Source organism: Pteropus vampyrus, unplaced genomic scaffold, assembly GCF_000151845.1.
Source record: "Pteropus vampyrus isolate Shadow unplaced genomic scaffold, Pvam_2.0 Scaffold34, whole genome shotgun sequence".
Lineage (NCBI taxonomy): Eukaryota > Metazoa > Chordata > Mammalia > Chiroptera > Pteropodidae > Pteropus > Pteropus vampyrus.
In genome coordinates, this window is record NW_011888815.1 from 2,083,830 (window position 1) to 2,101,295 (window position 17,466).

The following is a 17,466-nucleotide window of genomic DNA, read 5'->3' on the forward strand; positions in this document are numbered from 1 at the left end:
CAAAGCCTAAAATATTTATCTGACCCTTTACAGAAAAAGTTTACTGACCCCGGGATAGAGCCTGCTATAAAAGGTTAGTAAGAGAATCTCCTGGGCTGGCCGGAGAGTTTGCAAAACTCTTTCAAGTATTCTGGAAAGTCATACTCTGCCAGTAACTTTATATCCTGGAGTCAAAATCTGGGAAGTGAGAGAGCAACAGAGAAAAACGGGTTTTGTACTCGACTATGATTCTCGCTGAAATATCATCTCTCATTTTTCAGTCGCCTGGGGACACACTTGGACACAGTTTCCCAGGGCCCTGACACCTGACCCCCAACCCAGACAGACTCAGAAACAAGGCCTCGCTGTCCCCTGGTCAAAAGTAGGGCGCGCGGAGCCTCGAGTTTCATCCCAAACAGTCCTCCGGCCCCGGCAGGACACATTCCACATCTCATGTTTCTGCTGGGGACTGTCTGAGGCACAGAGAGCCGTGCGTGGGGGCTTTGAGAAGTGGCCTTATCCCAGAGCTCCCTGAACCTCGGGACGTGGGACTAGACCGTGTGTTTACTCCTGTGTCCGCCGGGATTGAAGAGTCACTGCACCTGGCAGCCCAACTAAAACGGGTTTTAGTGTTGTCATTTTTTGCCAGGTTCTGTCTGTCTGGCTTATCCAATGGCTCAGCCCCCACTGCTCAAAGCTCTCTAGTCAAAAATTGAGGGAGGGAGGGAGGGAGGGAGAAGGGGGAAGAAAGTATGGCAGGTTTCTCTGACTGAATCCCAGAGAAGGCGCAAGGTTAGGGTGGGGTAGGGGGTTCAAGGTTAAAGATTGGGGAAGAGGGTAAAAGCCACCAGATGGGGTCCGATCACCTCCTGGGGTGCCAGGCAGCATGGAGAGTGGCCTTCTGACCTGGTTGTCATACATATATGCAGTGAGCTATCCCGCCCCAGGCATTTCCAGAGGTGACGGCAGGCGGATTCTGGCCAACATTTTCATTTTTGGACACTTACGCAGCCAGGCCTGCAGTGTGGCCAGCAGCAGATTCATGGGTAGCGGAGGTCGCTTGACTACAATGCGCTTGACCACTCACAGGTTGTATTAGGTGCTGCTGGGAATTGGGGCCAGACGGAATGGCTGGTGTCCACCAGGTCCCCATGAGCCTGCAATGCCAGGTTTGAGGAGCCTGCCTCACTCAGGGCCATAGGTGTCCAGAGTCGAGTTCCAGATGCTCGGGGAATAAAACTTCATCGTGTTCACGCACGCGCACCTTTCACAGGGAGAGTCGTACGAACAGATGCCCTAGCACAGATAAACCAGCACTGTTCTCATCATTGCTCAATGTGACTGGGCACTTAGTATGTGCCAGGTACAGTTCTACGTGCTCCATGCTTATTAACTTATTTATCTGTCACGACGACCCTGTCAGGAGTGTACTATTTATTTCATCCTGGCTTTTACAGTGAGGAAAATTGAGGTACAGAGAGTCAGAGGTCACGCTGCTAGTTTGGGCCGGGGAAGGCCGTGGCGCAGGCTGCCGCGTCTCACCTGCGGACTTGCCCTCCGATACCCAGTTCCATCCCCCCCCCACCCCAAAACACATACCACAACTTACTTCCCCTTATCGCTGTCCAACCGTGGTCTTAAAATGCAAACCTGTCCAGTCACTCTTCTGCTCAAGAACCTTCGGTGGCTCCCTACTGCTTTCGGAACCGAGTCTCTGACACACAGACCCTGTGACCATTCACCCCGGGTGCCTCCCCGGCCGCATCTCCTCCACACGACATACTCCCGTCAGACCAAAGCACTCGCCTTCCCCAGCATACCCACACTGCCTGCCGCCTCTGTGCCCCCGGACACATTTCTTGCACCTAAAATGCCACAGTGTGATGTTTTCTAAACTGCCTGGTTATAAGACTCGCCTAAAGAACCTGTAAAAATAAAACGTATCAATTCCTAGGCTCGCCTGTTGAATCTGGATCTCCGGGTGACAGACCTGGGGAATCTGTATTTTTCTCAAGTCCTTAGGGTGATTCTTTTGACCCGGCAAGCTGGAGAAATGCTTCCCTAATATGCCTTTTTCCACTAATGGACTTCTGCTCATCCATCTTTCTAGATGGTCACCACCTCCAGGAAGACCACCTTCCCATAATAACATTTATCGAGTTCTCACTGTGGCCCTGCAGTGTTCTAAGAACTGGGTGTGTGGGGACCCCTTCTCTTCCTGGGAGGGGTGCTGTTGTGCTCACCGTCATCGCTGAGGAAACTACTGTGGCTATTCCTTAGCCGGGGGAAGCTCTCAGGAAGCCCAGAGAGGCAGAAAGGATTGAGCAGGCAGAGAGGCTTCTGAACCTAGGAGTGTGCCTGCGGAGCCCTCACTCTGTCACCCCGTGTGGCCAGATCGCACCGACCACTAGCGCGGTCATCTTCTGGGCAGAGGGCGGGCTGGCTCCCTGGCTTGCTTTCTCCTCTGCTAAACAGCGAAGGCCAGGAGGCAGGCATCCGCCATCCCCATGTTAACGCCCAGGAGACGTGTGGCAGGAGCAGAAGGAGAAAGGTCGACAGGAGGGGCCGGCGAGTGGGGGAAGATGCCCTCCGTGTTCGGGGCCGCGGAGGAAGGCAGGAGCGGGAAAGGGGTCGACGCGGGAAAAATACAAGCAGCCTTTTTCTCCGGCAGGTGCAACCTGGCCCCCGTGCAGGAATACGCCCGGGATGTGGGGCTCAAGACAGACCTGGTGACCATGAACCCCTCGGTCATCCAGCGGGCCTTCGAGGACTTGGTCAATGCCACGTGGCGGGAGAAGCTGCTGCAGCGGCTGCACAGCCTCAATGGCAGCATCCTGTGGATCCCCGCCTTCATGGCCCGGGGCGGCAAGGAGCGCGTCGAGTGGGTCCACGAGCTCATCCTGAAGCACCGCGTCGACGTGCGCACCGCGTACCCCTCCCTGCGCCTGCTGCACGCCGTCCGCGGGTGAGCGGCCTCCCTCCCCCGCGCCCTCCGCACCACCACCCCCCCCCCCACCCCGATCCAGGCAAGGGCGCTGTCACCGCGTGGGGACGCTGCCTGGCCAGCAACATCCCCTGCCCGGAAGCGTCTCCACCCTGGCATGACGATTTTGACCACCCGGTAGTGCCTGCCTGGAGCGCCGTGTTGAGGATAAACCGTAAGGGGGCGCCAGGAAGGGAAGCAGGAACACTTGCTGGGGAGCTGTGGCAATGGTCCAAGCAGGAAAGATCGTGGGGCTTAGACCAGGACAGTTTGGTCAGATGTGCTATCAAGTTTGGAGTAGAGGCAGCAGGCCTGGCTGATGGGGTCTGTTTAAGGACCTCGCGGAGCGAGGGAAAGAGAAGAATCCAGGATGACTGGGAGGATCAAAGCCTGAGCAAACGGAGGGACAGTGGTACCGTTTTCTGTGGGAGGAGAGCCCAGGAGAGGCCCCTGCATGTTTGGGGTGCTGAGGAAGAGAGTTCTTTGGGGGCTTATTAAGTTTGAGATGCCTGTTATAAATACACCCCACCCACTCCTGACCTCCCAGCTTGGGGCCAAGCCCTGTAGCCAGATGTCCATCCAACCACAGGGTGGTTCACAGTCCTACTCCAGGGACGCGAGGGAACCCACTGTGCAGCCTCCCCAGTGACCAAGGGACACTGGAACGCTCTTCACTCAGGCCTTAGCGTGACTCAGAGTGACCCTGGGAAGCCCTCTGAGTCACCACAAAGGACTCTGGTTCTCATAAAGGGGACACCAAAGCCCGTGTCCAGCACTGGTCTCGTTTGGGTGGATATGCACACAGAAACCTACCCAAGAAAGACCTAGAGATGCATTTAATAAAAGGCAGCCACACTCATGGCTGATAGAACAGAGCGATGCCTGTGTGGACATAGGCCTCCCTGAGGCCACACCCCCCATCCTGGAGGGTGACCTGTCCAGACTCCCTTCAGCATCCTTCACTTCATCCCCGTCCCCGAGGGGGGCGGCCACGGCAACCCCACTGATGGATATAGGATCCGTTCCTCAAATGCTGTTTCTTCCTAGAAAGAGGAAGCGCTACATGGTTTGGGGGTCAGCAGGGCTAAGAGAGAGGGAAGGGCTGCCCTTTGGTAAAGAGAGAAAAGGTCCCTTGGCGGGGAATGGGCAACCACCTGGAAGAAATGCGTGCAGCTGGAGCTATTTCCAGCTATAATTAACTCACTTTTATCTGTCAAAATAGCATTAAGCACCAGTAATAAGCCCTTTAAACAAACAGGCTCTTCATCCCGAGATCGTACCATCTTCCCTTGCGGGGGACGCTGCAAGGAAGGCGAGTGGGGCTGGTCTCTGCTTGTACCACGGGGAGCGAGGGGATGGATTGAACGGGATTTCGTGAGCCTCGGCCCTCGCCCTCTCTGGAGCCACTGGTTCTTCTTATAGGGTCCAGGGTCTGGTAGGGCTTCGGAGTCGATCGAAGGCAAATTCCTTTCGACAGGCTGACGCCATGAGCTAATCGAAGAGGAAGAAATTTAGTGTGGACAAACGCAAGGTTCTGTACTTAGGTTGCTGAACAACCGAACGGAGAGCTGAGCAGTACCAGCCGTCAGCAGGCGTGCGGTCGCTCAAACGGCCGTGCGATCTCAGATCACAGTGCTGGGCGTGTAACATCTTTGAGAGGCAGGGAGGTCCGCGATGGCCTTGTTTTACTCTCCCCGGTCAAATCCCACTGGGAAAAATCACACTCGGGGTTATCAGGCTGGAGAGGGACCAGAGTGGCAGAGAAATTCAAAAGCTGGAAGGTCGAGGAAGGGAAGACGTCTCCGAGGAGTGTGAGAGCAATCTTCCTTGGTTCGGCGAAGGGATTCGGGGCTGCGCAAAAATCCATAACACAAGGCGTCTGTCCTGGCGGGGCTCACGGATTTGGCCTGGGAGGCTCCGGGTACAGAACGAGGGCTGAGGGAAGATTGACAGGGAGTCAGGTGTAATCTGGACACCGGGCAGAACCTCCCAATAAGTGAAGATCACCCGAAATGAGCTGGGTTGCCCCTTAGGACGTCAGCCTCCTTGGGGATGTCCAGGCGGCAGTGAATGCCCCTTGCTGGGCCGTGGAGCGGGAAATCCATCCGTACCACACAGAATTGCTGTATCAGTTTGCTAGAGCTGCTGTGACAAGGTACCACAGGCTGGGTGGCCTAAACAACATATGACTTCGACGCGTGAACTTCGAGGGGACCCAATTCGACCCATAACATTTGGGCTAGCTCTAGCCGCCTTTCCTACTCGGATCCTTTGATCCGATGAGCCTTGTGCTAGGAGAGTCTCTAGCCAGCACGTACCCTCAAGAACCTGGCTCGTCTGGGACAGAGCTCTGGCCCGAGCCTTGCAGGGAGCTGGCAGGGTGGTGCGGAGTCGCCGAGCAGAAGGCCTGCCCTTCAGCTCTTGGCAGCCCCTGCCCCAGCCCGGGCAGCTCTTGCAGGGGACTTCTGGCCCTGCAGGCCTGCAGAGTGGCACAGTGCCCTGGCTGGCTGCTGGCAAGGGCGGTGAGCAGCCGAGGGGAGGAACACCCAGGCAATCGAGCATGGCTGTGAGGAGTGGGAAACGGTGGTCAGCAACTGGCAGTGGATGGCTCTGATTCAGTTACAACCACGGTGACCCACGAAGAGGACAGGGCGGCCCTCGAGCAGGAAAGGAGGCCCATTCAGCTGCCCAGCCCACAGGCCTGGTGCAGAGGAGGCCTGTGAATCGGTGCTTAATTAGGCACCAGGAGGGCTGAGCCAAGGCCGCAGGATGGCACTGACCCAGCGGGCATCTCCTCCAGGGCTGGAGCAGATGATCAGCAAAGCAGGCCCTGTTGAGTATCGGTGGGGGGAGCACGTTTTAAGCACTACGCCTTGCTAAACTCAGGAAGTGATCCCCTATCGACAGGCACCAGCTCGTTCTTCGCAGCTGCCTAGCCTACCACTGAGTCTGCACCAGAGTTCATGGGCAGCAGAAACCATCGGGGAGGCGTCACAGGTGTTCCCATCCTTCGCAAGCGTGACCAGCACTACAGTGAACGTCTCGTGCTGACACCTGCACGCACGTGCGTGTCTGATTTTCAGACGTGTCACTGCTAAAAGGAAAGACGGATATCTATGCGTTGTTAATTTTTATAGATGTTTCCAAGTTACACGCCTGCCTATGAGTATTGAAAATGCCTGATTTCCCCTAACCTCACCAACGTGGGGTATTAGCAACAGGTGTTTATTTTTGCCAATCCAGGGGAAGATGGCATCTGATCGTTGTTTGAAATTGGGTTCCTTTAATTATGAATGAGGTTGAGTATAATTTTTCTGGTGGGAGTGGCGTTAGGTTGAATTCCAAAATCCAGCCAGAAGGTTCAAGCCCCCCAGAAATGTTCTTGCTGGATCTCTGCTGGACCTGGGTGAGCAGCAGTTCTCTCGACAACCTGGGGGGCCAACTGGAGTGGAAGGAACCCCTCAAGGAACCTCCATCATGTTTTCTCCGTTTTTCATTTGGCAACAGGCTGTCTGGATGGCTGTTTGCCTGCCTCTCACATATGCAGACCCGGCAGCCGCCTCGAAAGGTTGAGAGTGAGGCCAGCCTCCTTCACCTCTCCTGCCAGTGCCCCCAGAGGGAGCCCCTAGCCTCTGCTCGCTCTTTTTCATTCATTGCTTCATTAAGTAAAGATTTGTGAAGCGGTGCCTCTTTGCGCACGTGCTCTGCTAGGATCTGAAGCTATATAGAAGCCGATCCTCTTGCTCACAGGATTTTAAATTACGAGGGAGGAGAAAGACAAGGGAGCGAGTAATTACAGAGTAACGTGATAAATACTGTGACTGGGAAAGGACACTATACGGGACACAGAACCCTCGGGGAAGTTCCGGGAAGGCTTCCTGCAGGAAGTGACTTTGGAGCTGAGGCCATGAGAAGGAGCTGTCGGCCAGGAGACGTGGGAGGCGGTGATGTCGCGGAAGAAACCAAGATGTTCTTCCGTGTGCAACCCTCGTGTAACCATAGTTACACTAAAACCAGAGTGTAGCTGTGCCTGCCCGGTGGTGGGAGGGATTTCAGGCCCAGACCTCGAGGGCTCCTCTGGCCCGCCTGAGGCCGTGAGATGTTGTTATCCTGTAGCGTCCAGGAGTCGTTTGGTGGCATGGTCAGACCTGAGGTTAGAGCACTGGCTGGAGTAAGCATGGAAGCCTGGGGACCTGGGATCGGCCTCAGGCATCTGCAGGGCGACGCCCCCCCCAGCTCTCCTTTCCCGCAGAGCGAGGCACCCTGGCCTGAGATGTCCCCAAAGTCCAGAACAGGGTCCCGAGGAAAGGACGGCAATGGGTTGTGGAGCCGCAGATCAGGGTCAAGGCTGCTGACGGGGATGATGGGAGACCAGGAGCCCGAGAGTTCCGTTGCTGGCTTTGTCGCTGATCTTGCACAGGGTCACCAAGCATCCCCTGACAGCCCCCCCGTAAGGCAGTGCCGCTCCTTAAGACGAAATAAGCTGTACCCAACAAAAGACTTTTCGCTCCTCGGAGAAAACGCTCTGGGTCCCTTTTCCCAGCGTTGGCAGCCACCGTTCCTGCCACATACCGAGCCCAGGAATTCAGGAAGAAGGAAGGACCAATGTGCTTTCGAGATGATTTTGGCAATCCTCGTTTATTGCTGTCCGTTCTCATCAAACAGAGTGCTTAGTCATCTTGGCAATCGGGGTAACCGATTTGAAAAATAATTACTGCCTTCTTTGAAATTACTCTGCCTTCTAATTAAAATCTCGAGCCTGGGATACTAAAGGGACATCATCGATACAGGGCCCCAGATGTACCCGGCTAACCTCGTTTGCGAAGGCAAAATGGGATAGTGTTTTAACACCCAGCTGTGATCCTAGGGGAAGAAACCGCCGGCAAGTCGGCCGGGCACGCAGGCTCTAAATTGGCCGGTGCGACGGCCGAGGCATAAAGGCAATGGAGAGACTCGTTCCCGCGTGACTCAGCCAGCCTCCGTTGCAAGCTGCTCATTAAACGGTGCCCCCTGCTCCTGTCAGACGCCTCCCAGGAGCTCTTGTTTACCTGGGCAGGCGGACCAGGAAATAAGTGGGCTCCTCCATGCCACCGGCGTCTCGCTTTATTCTGCAGCCTCGTCTGCTATTAACACCTTTCCCCGTGAGCTGAGCGGTTCTGGGTGAAAAGCCTGGCGCCGGGTGCGAGAGGTGGGGCGTTTTCTATTTCTGCCCCGGCCGGCCACCGCCACCGAGCTGCCCGCCTGGCTTCCTCCTCTCTCCTTTGCTGCAGCTCCCAGTTTTCGATTCCCTCTGAGTCAAACGTTTGCGGAGAGCAGGAGAAGCCGGGGGGATCAGTTCGGTGCTACGCTTCGACAGCAAGCCACGGCCCCCTCGCGGTTCAGCACCCCCGAAGGCCCTCTCTCCTCCCTGCAGAGTGACTGACGTCGGTTGGCAGGGGCTCTCTTCCAACCAGTGACTCTGGGATCTGGGACTCGTCCGTCTCAGGCTGACCTGAATGGCTGTCATAAGCGGCTTTGATGTTCTCCAAGGCAGGGGACGCGAAAGCATGGGGACACAGTCCCTGTCCAAGCCCACTGGCCGGGACTGGTCGCGTGACCCCCAGCCCAGTGACGAGGGACACTGGGAGACGCATGAGGAGCATTTGTTCCGTGCTCCTGTCTGTCACAGCGCCTTGGCTGCACTGGGCACTGAGCCAGCTGCCTTCGAACTCCCTACACAGGAGGGGAGGGCACGGCGCCTGCTCCCAAGGAGACTGCAGCCTAGTTCCGTGTGGGAGACCAACTCGCGGGGTCACGGATTGTAGGCCCCGGGGGAGAAGTAGAAACGCAGCTCGTGACGACCCCGGCGGAAGGGCCTGAGTCGGTATGAGCTGGAGGAGAAGAGGGCGGAGCAAAGGGAACATCTCCGGGAAGACGTGACGCACGCGCTCAGTTCTCGGGGGGGGCGGGGGGGGGGAGAAAAAAAGGGTTCGCCAAAGGGACACGACGGGGAAAAACACGTCACCGGGGAGGGCACGGCGTGTGTCTGTGTGACCTCGGCCTCACCTACGAGCTCCTTGGATGGTTCGCCACTGAACAAAGCCCCCCTCCCCCTCTCCGGCCACAGCTCTGACAGCCTGCAAAGAAATTCATTTCTGCAAGCCTCCCCCGGCTAAGGCCTCCTCTCAGAAAACAGACCAGCCACGAATCCCTGAGATGCCACACGGCCTGAGCTGGGGCTTGATTTGAATTGGCTCAGGGACTGAACAGTCGGTGAGATGCCATCCTATGGAGACACTGTCATACGGAGACGCTGCCGGGGGTTCGTGTGCCCCTGGGTGGGGCCGCTAGCGGCTGCGGCCAGCTCACTCCCAGCCCTGACGGTCCCAGGGTCGCTGTGGGGTGAAATCGGCCCGGGGGTCGGGTGTGGGGAGGCTGCATGTTACCAGCTCTGTCTAACCAGCTGCACGAGAAGTTTGCCTCCCAACGGGAAGTCACCCTGGACCCCCGTGTCTGAAAGGGGGCACCCGTGGGTGACCACAGGCGTGGTCTGTTTGACTCACCCCAAAAGGCCTCACATGGTGTTTTTAGAGCTTTTAAAAATGAGTTGTCGACATTTAAAAAAATCTAGAAAATTTGCCCTAAAAATCCGGATTTCTGTTACTCGGAAAAAAATCAGAAACTCTGACACCACCATACTGGGTACCCCTTTGATGCCACAGTCTCCGCCCCTCCCTACTGCCCTGGCAATGCCAAGGCCAGGTGTCAGCTTTCCTTACACACGGCCCGACCCCCAGCTCACTCAGGTGCATCCCTGCCAGGCCACGGGGCTGGACGAGCTCTCCAGGCCCAATCGTCTTTAACGCTCTGTGACTATTCCATACGCTCACTATTTTTTCCCTCTTTCTATCCAAATATGCCTCATTCTTGGGTTCTTTTGGCAGAACCCGAGGTTCATAGCCTTGGCTAAATAGTTGAATTACTTGGCGGTGGGGAGGCTGGGGGAATTTTAAAAATCCACGTGCAGGCTGCACCTGGAGGTAGGACCCAGGCATCGGTCTTCCTAAAGCTCCAGGTGGCTCCGGCGTGCAGCCAAGGCTGAGAACGACTAAGCCAGAGCTGATAATGCACCGGACCAGCTCGTGAGGGGGTGAGCCCCCTGTCACTGGAGGTGGTTAAGCCACGGCGGATGAGCGCTTTGCTGGCAAGCATGGGAGGAACGTAGCAGCAGCCGCCGCTCTTCTGGGCTCATCTTTCTCTGTGCTCTCTCCCTGCCTTTGCCCCCAGGCTCCTCCCAAGCCCAGCTTAGCCTCACTGAGCGTGGTGAGGACTGAGTTGGTCTAAGAGAGGGCTTCTTCTCTGATGAGCCCCAACTAGAGCATCGAGCGCCCCACCCCCTGCCAGCTGCACCATGCCTCCTGTGTATCAACTGGGACTAAGCAGGTGGTGACGTGGGGGTAGTCCTATGCAGTCCACGAGACCGGCCACACTCCCCTGTTTAGATGGCATTACGAAGGGGAACGAACATGGACTCGAAATCAGAAAGTCTTGGAGGAGAGTCCTGGCCCTGCCACTTTCAGTCTCTGAGCCTCATTTCTGCATCCACATCGATCTACTACAATCTCGTGTCTTATTTTCATTAAGTCGTGAGTGTGAAAGCTCGTGGCATAAGGGGCAGCTCCACTGCTTAATAAGTGGTGGCCGTCAGTCCTCTGTGAAGGGGACCTGGGATCAGTCACTCGAGTGGTCTCCACAGGTCCCAGAGTGGCAGGAGGCAGGCTGTGGGGTAGGAGAACGTTTCTCTCTGCCTGGAAAGGATAATTCACAAACTCATGGGGGTTTTGTTGTTGTTGTTGTTTGTTTGTTTGCTTGTTTCTTTTGTCACCTGTATTTTCTCCCTTTTTTCAGATACTGGCTGACCAACAAAGTCCACATCAAAAGACCCACCACCGGCCTCTTGATGTATACCCTGGCCACACGTTTCTGCAACCAGATCTACCTCTACGGCTTCTGGCCCTTCCCGCTCGATCAGAACCAGAACCCCGTCAAGTACCACTACTACGACAGCCTCAAGTACGGCTACACCTCCCAGGCCAGCCCCCACACCATGCCCTTGGAATTCAAGGCCCTGAAGAGCCTGCACGAGCAGGGGGCTTTGAAACTGACTGTCGGCCAGTGCGACGGGGCCACGTAATTGGGCGCCTGGGGGGACTCAGTGGCTCACATTTCCTGCCAGCTACACCACGGGCAGATGGGAGTCGGGGTGGCGCAAAATATAGAACAAGCAGGCTAGTGGTTTTCTTTGTTAAAGTGTAAAACAGTGACCAGAATATATATATCTATATCTGCATATATATATTGACCTGAGTATTTATAACTGTGTGGTGTTCATCTAGCATTAGGCAGATAAGCCACAGGAAGAAGGTGTGGAGAACCCACCAGAATTCAGACTCGGTCCACCTTTGGGGGCAGAAGGACTCGGCATGAAAAGAAGCCAGTCCCATGACTTTGGACGACAAGCTGCCTCCTTGGGCTGGAGGGATCTTTGGGCTCATGGATGGATAGAGTGGCGGCCGCCCCAGGCCTCTGAGAAATGTGGATTCCGGGTGAGCTGAGACCCAGAGGGGACAATTTGACCCGAGCCCAAAATGGTGCTGTTCACGGAAGAGACGGAGGTTGGAGCGGTCCGCTGAGCAAAGGAACATAAGGACACCGAGAAGCGGGGGCCACGTCGGAGATGAGGGCCTTTCCACGAACTAAGACTTTAACTGCCCAAGGGATGTACCGTGATTGAGCCGCCTGTGCCAGAAGGGTCTCCATGGCAACAGAGAGAAGGCTAGAGAAGACATGACGGACAGTTCATACTCTGGCTTGGGGAGAACCACCTAGAGCCTGGGACGGCACAGGCAGAGGACACAGCAGAACTGGTGGGGGGGTGGGGGGGAGCGGGTTCCGGATGGCATCTTTGAAAAAGTACGACCTTCCACCAGAGGGTCAGCCCTGCACCCCAAAACAAGGCAGAAGAGTGTTCAAATGTGTTTGTGGCGGGTGTTCTCTAAAGCAGCCTGAGTCCGCCAAGGAGGAAGGGACCCCGGGATGACACCCTCAGGGTCGGCACCCTTCCTGCCCTGGTAGAATGTCACCTGAGCGATGGCACTGTTCACTCCTCCACCAGGGGAGCTACAGCGAAAGCTTGAAGGGCCGCTGCCGAGATAAATGTCATCACTTTTTACATGCGTACGATTGCCTTTGTGGGTGCCTCAAAGAAGGGGACGCATTTGGCTTCGTTTCTCTGTGACCGCTCCGTTTGCTGTCTGCATTGTGCACGCGGCCAGGCCTCCGCGGCCGGACCGCCGTGTGACTGTCACTTTCTTGTCTCTCCTCTCCTGATGGTCACACTGTCGAGCACCGAGCTCCAACATCGAAAGGTTTTCAACTCTGCGGGGCGAGCTGCCAACATCCACCTCCAGCCCCTTCTCCTCCAGGCGCAATGATTTTAGAATTTCGCAAAATTGATTCCCCCCTTCCCCACCCCCCATTACGATAAATGGTTAAGATGTTTTTTTGTTTTTTAACCCAAAGCCAAATCCAGTCTCCAAACGCTGGACATAATCTCCCCAGGAGACATCTGGGCTCCATGCCAATCACCGAGAGGCTGGAATCGAGTCGCGCATCGACAAGCATTCGCCAGCTTGATGTGTTAGAGGGAGCCCCTTGCCGGATAAATAACTGCGTTTTAAAATGTATTTGAAAGATACGTAAAAAAAAAAAACAAAAAACAAAAAACCGTTATCTTGAAGGTGAAGGGAGTTAAGAAAAGTAATCAAGATCTGCTTCCCAAGCATAGGAGACCGGACATCACTAATCAGTGGCCATTCGGAACGGGACGTCTGGTCTAACGCAGTGGCTGACGGGAAGCCGGCGGGGGCAGCAGGAGGACGTCCGGAACCATCTACCCCACACGTGGATGCTGTCGCCGCGAACCACGATTACCACTCCACGTCTCTCTAGGACTCTGTCCTCACTGCTCTCGGAGTCTGAGATGAGGGATTTGCATTACAAAGTGAATATTTAAAAAGGCGATGGCCCCTCAGAGCCTCTGTGGGAGCAAAGTGGTCTGGACGGGCATCACGAGCGGGGGGAATGACTGGTACCGTATTTTACGCTTCTCTGGGGCCTTCCATCCTGAGGATCCCGGAGGCCCTGGGAGACGTCTGATTTCTGTGGCTAGCGGATCAATGCCCCGGGGGACGGGCGGGACTGCCCGCAGGGCCTCGGCCGGTCAGCCAAGGCCCTGGATTCTAGAACAGTCCGGCGGTGAGTCCCGCGGGGCGCCCTGGCATCAGGCCCTCGAGTCGGCTCTGCGCCCCGTCTCCCCTCCAGCACCCTCCGTGGGGGCGGTTCACGAGCCGGAGCTCTTTGGAAAGCATGGTTTTCTTTCTGTCCCTTCCTGGTCCCCGAAACTGAAACGGATGGGGGCTGAAGTGGAGAAGCCCTTACAGCCTGCCAGCAGCTCCCCGCCAGAGCAAGGCTGGGGACCCAAGATGATCCACACGTCACCACCCCCCGGCCCTCGGCTCCTCTTGACAACTCAGTCTGAATGAGATCCCACTGCCCCACCTGGCATAGGTCAGCTAGCCTGTACGTGTCCCCTGTGCCCAGTGGCCACGGCCATCCCGGGAACAGGCGGTCAGTCAGCCTCGGCCGGGTGACCCTGTCGGTCACCTTCCCAGCTGTCCTGCCATCGCGCGTCCTGAAGCCCCTCAGACCTCCTCCACTCTCCGCAAGCCCCCAGTGACCCGTACCGTCTGCCTCCTTTGCTGGAGATGGAGCTGGCTAAAAGGAGGTCTTCCCTCCCTCCGCCTGCCTCCCCCCGTTTCTGAAGGGGCGGCATCCATCCCCTTGCCAATGCTGTTTTCCCCGACACCCTCGGCCACTCCTGTGCCGCCTCCGACCTCTCTGTCCAGCAGCTCACGCTCATTCCCTCCATCCTGGCTGCTGTGGCCTCTTCGCTCACCTTCCCTGCACCACCAGACCTGGGACGGGGGCTCCGGGCTCGCCCTGCCTTCCCTCCTGACCCCCACTTAGCCTCCCTGCCCCTGGGACCAGTAACTCGGCACCCTCCACCTGGCCACATCCAAAGGCCCCTTCTCATCTCTACAGTGACCCCTGCTGGACACTCCCCGTTCTCTCTGATGCCCTAGATGCCATGTTATTGTGGTTTTTCTCCTCCCTTCCCAACACCTCTTGTTTTATTTATACCCTTGGTAATTTATGTATTTATGGGTTATTTATTGACACCTTTACCTTGATCTGAAGAGAAGCGGAGGTGGATCTGACCGTTATTTCCCTTTCCTCCTCTCCCGTAACACAGCCAGTCCCCGCGTGCTCCACCGGCAACCTCACCCCTTCTTTGGGTCCACCTGCAGCCCAGCCTCTCCCCACGTCCCAGGCTCGGACCGCACGCTGCCCGTTGGGCATGCACCCCGCCTGCTCCAGCGGCCCCGACGCTCAGCACGTCCGCGGCCGACGCGATCATCGCTGCCTCCCCTGCCTCCGGAGGACCCGTGAGCCTCTCAGCCACCCAGTTCTGAGACCCTAAAGTCATCTTCGACTCCTCTCCCTGAACTCCCTCGCCACTTCCTCCACCTTGGCCTTCCTGTCACGTGGGCAACGTCGGCACATTTCCTCCGGGCACACTTGCACCTTGTCCAGTTCATCCTGAACGTGCACAGCAATTTTTATCTCCGGCCATTCGCAAACTTTGGCCCAAATAACATGCAAGTCATCGCGACCTAATACACTGCCCGATAAGGCCCCATTCTTCCTTCGCGCCCTGTTGCCATTCCTGGAAGGGACGCCTGGTTTTCCGGTCTCTGTGCCTTTGGTCTTGCTGTTCTCACCTCCTAGAATGTTCTCTTCTGTTCCCTTCGAGGCCCATGCAGAAACTGCTTCTTTCAGGAAGCCCTCCCTGATCTGCCGACCGCCGGGATCTCGCTCCGCTGAACCACCGTAGCACTTTATTTGTACCTTTGTCACGGCACTTACCGTGTTCTGCCTTGTATTATAGTTACCGTGCGCTTGTCCTATGACTGTCCTTAGATTGTAAGCTCGCCAAAGGCAGGGACTGTGTTCGATTCATCTGTGTCCATCGCGGCACCAGGAGTGGTGCATAGCACACAGCAGTTGCTCAATAAATGTTTGTTGGATTAAATCCTTAATGCCTGTCAAGGGCTGCATAATTAACGAAGTCACTTTGCATCTATGATGTCACAAGCACCTCCAAAAAAATCATGTGAGTTGGAGAGATCGAGCAATCATTATCTCTACTGTGTAGGTCATAGAACTAAGGCAAAAAAAAAAAAAAAATATGAAGCCCCATAGCTCGCTCCTTATCCCCAATCTGGGACTTTTTCTGTTACTCCTTGTGGTTGGGTTACTGAAAAGTAGACGCTGACCCGAAGCCCAGTCCTGGCTGCCATGGGTCTGGGCATCACCTTCACGGAGTCAGGCGAACCTCGGTGCGGACCCCAGCTCACGCATCCATTAACACAGGCGAAAATCTCGCTCCTCGTGGCGGAGAACAAAAGCCATTCAGATTTTACCATGCCCAGGGGGCAGGGGGTGGAGCTGTGGGGCCTCATAAATCATTCCCCCTGCTGTTGTCACAGAGTAGGGAACAGTCTGTCCAGATGGCACGGAGACCAACAGCTCCGAGCACTACCGTTTGATAAATCTCTTCATGCCGAATTGGGGCCCCCTTCCAAAACGAATGGGGCAGGAGCAGGGATGAACGATGCTGGTCAGATGGGCCGCTCGACGTGTGTGCTGCCTCCCAAACGCCCTTTAAAACACCTCCAGCGACGCGGACCACCGGCCTCCGTGTCTCCCCAGAGCTGCGGGATGCCCTCCTCTCCTCCCATCTCCCCCCGCCTTTTGGCTTCCGCTCTCCAGGGCTCCGCCCCTGGGCATCCACCATGAACGGGATGAGCTCAGAGAACTGCAGCTCCTCTTGGGTACCTGAGCCCTGACATGGGGCCACGTGGTGAGATGGTTAGAAGCGGGGGACAATGGGGTGTGCTCTATGCCAGGCCTCCAGGAAGCAAAACACGACAGGCTCTGTTCTGACGGCGGGCCAGCGACCACAGTGGGAGGTGTCCATGGTTACTTACTGCCTAGGAGCAATGTTTTCGACGCCTTTGGGCTTCGCGCTGAGGCTAGGAGTTTCGTTTCTATCCTTAGCAGTCCAGGTGGAGGGCAGCAAGCCGTCCAGCCTGAGATCATCCAGTGTGTCTAGAATCACCCTGGTTGTCTTCAGCCAGAACCCAATAGAACCACCCAAAAGGACACTCGAGTTCCCTTGTGTCCTTTCTCAGTCAGCCTCACCACTTCCTCAGCCATCTCACGTCCCCCTAGAACCAGGGGTGGGAAATGGGGCTCCCAAGAGGTTCTAAGAACTGTGCCAACCAAGACCCAAATGCCCCAGCCACGACGACATGTTCAAATCCCGAAGAGCCTTCTCCAAAGCTGACCCAGCTCCAGCTGTGAGCAGCCAATCCTTGGCAAAGTCTTTGAAAACGAGATGACGACAGCCAAGCTGTGGGCAAACTGCCCTGTGGCCCACATGGACCGTAACAGGGCAGGCCCGGCCAAGGAGGAGTACGGACTCCAGTGCCAGACGCTGCGGTGAGCCTGGACGGGGTCGGCTCTGGCAAACTCCCCTTCACTTTAGTCTATGGCGCCTTTATTTTCTAAAATGAGATTGTCACAGTGCAGCTGCTGGACAGAGTCTGAAGGGACAACTGGATGGCCAGAATGCTTAGCGCTTAATGGAAGCTGGATAGTGCACAGACCACCGCTCTGGGGTGAGCCGTTTAGCTTAAGAAAAGCCGAGATGGTGTTTTCCCCTTGGCCGGGGCTGGCGAGAACCTAAATCGCTGTGTTGACAACCATGGCTGTTTCTGGTGCTCCTGAGCATCTCTGGGCAAGAGCATTGGGATGGGTACCAGGTGATCCAGGAGCCTGCCACTCGAGAGCCACTTCTCAGCTGTGCGATGGAGGAGACGCGTACCTGTGCGCCTACCCCTTCGCAAAGTTACTGCAAAAATGCAAATAAAGGGTGGGGTGGAAGGAAGGGGGAAGTGGGGAGGCTCAGTGCTAAGGAGCAGACGAAATGCTTGCAGCTGTGAGTTTTCCAGATTCTGCTCATGCGATGATCCTGCTTCCTTCCACCTGTCGGTGGCTCTTCCAAGCATCTTACTATGTCTCGCGAGGTCTTCGACCCTCCTCCCCGTGGGCTCACTGCATTCCAGCCACGCAGACCTCTTTGCTCCTCCTGGAACTGCCCAGGCTCAGTCCAGCCCCCGGGCCTGTGCACTCACTGTGTCTCCTCACTACAAAGCTTCTTCCCTAGCTCCTTGCGTGCTGCCTCGTCCTCATCGTCCAAGTCTCAGGCTGAACGGCACCTCCTAGGAGTCCATCCCTGGTCACCCTCGGCTAATCGCTTTCTACTAAGTATCACGTTA

At 56.2% G+C, this 17,466-nt stretch overlaps 1 protein-coding gene across 1 annotated transcript in view; it reads left to right on the forward strand.

Moving 5' to 3' along the window:
* Positions 1-11,271, forward strand: part of ST8SIA2 (ST8 alpha-N-acetyl-neuraminide alpha-2,8-sialyltransferase 2) — a 49,988-nt gene extending 38,717 nt beyond the window's left edge. Inside the window, exons 5-6 of the mRNA XM_011357276.2 lie at positions 2,651-2,944; positions 10,850-11,271. Of these exons, the coding sequence (XP_011355578.1) occupies positions 2,651-2,944; positions 10,850-11,135 (580 nt within the window). The 3' untranslated portion in view covers positions 11,136-11,271. The remainder of the gene's footprint in view (positions 1-2,650; positions 2,945-10,849) is intronic.
* Positions 11,272-17,466: the final 6,195 nt, after the last annotated feature.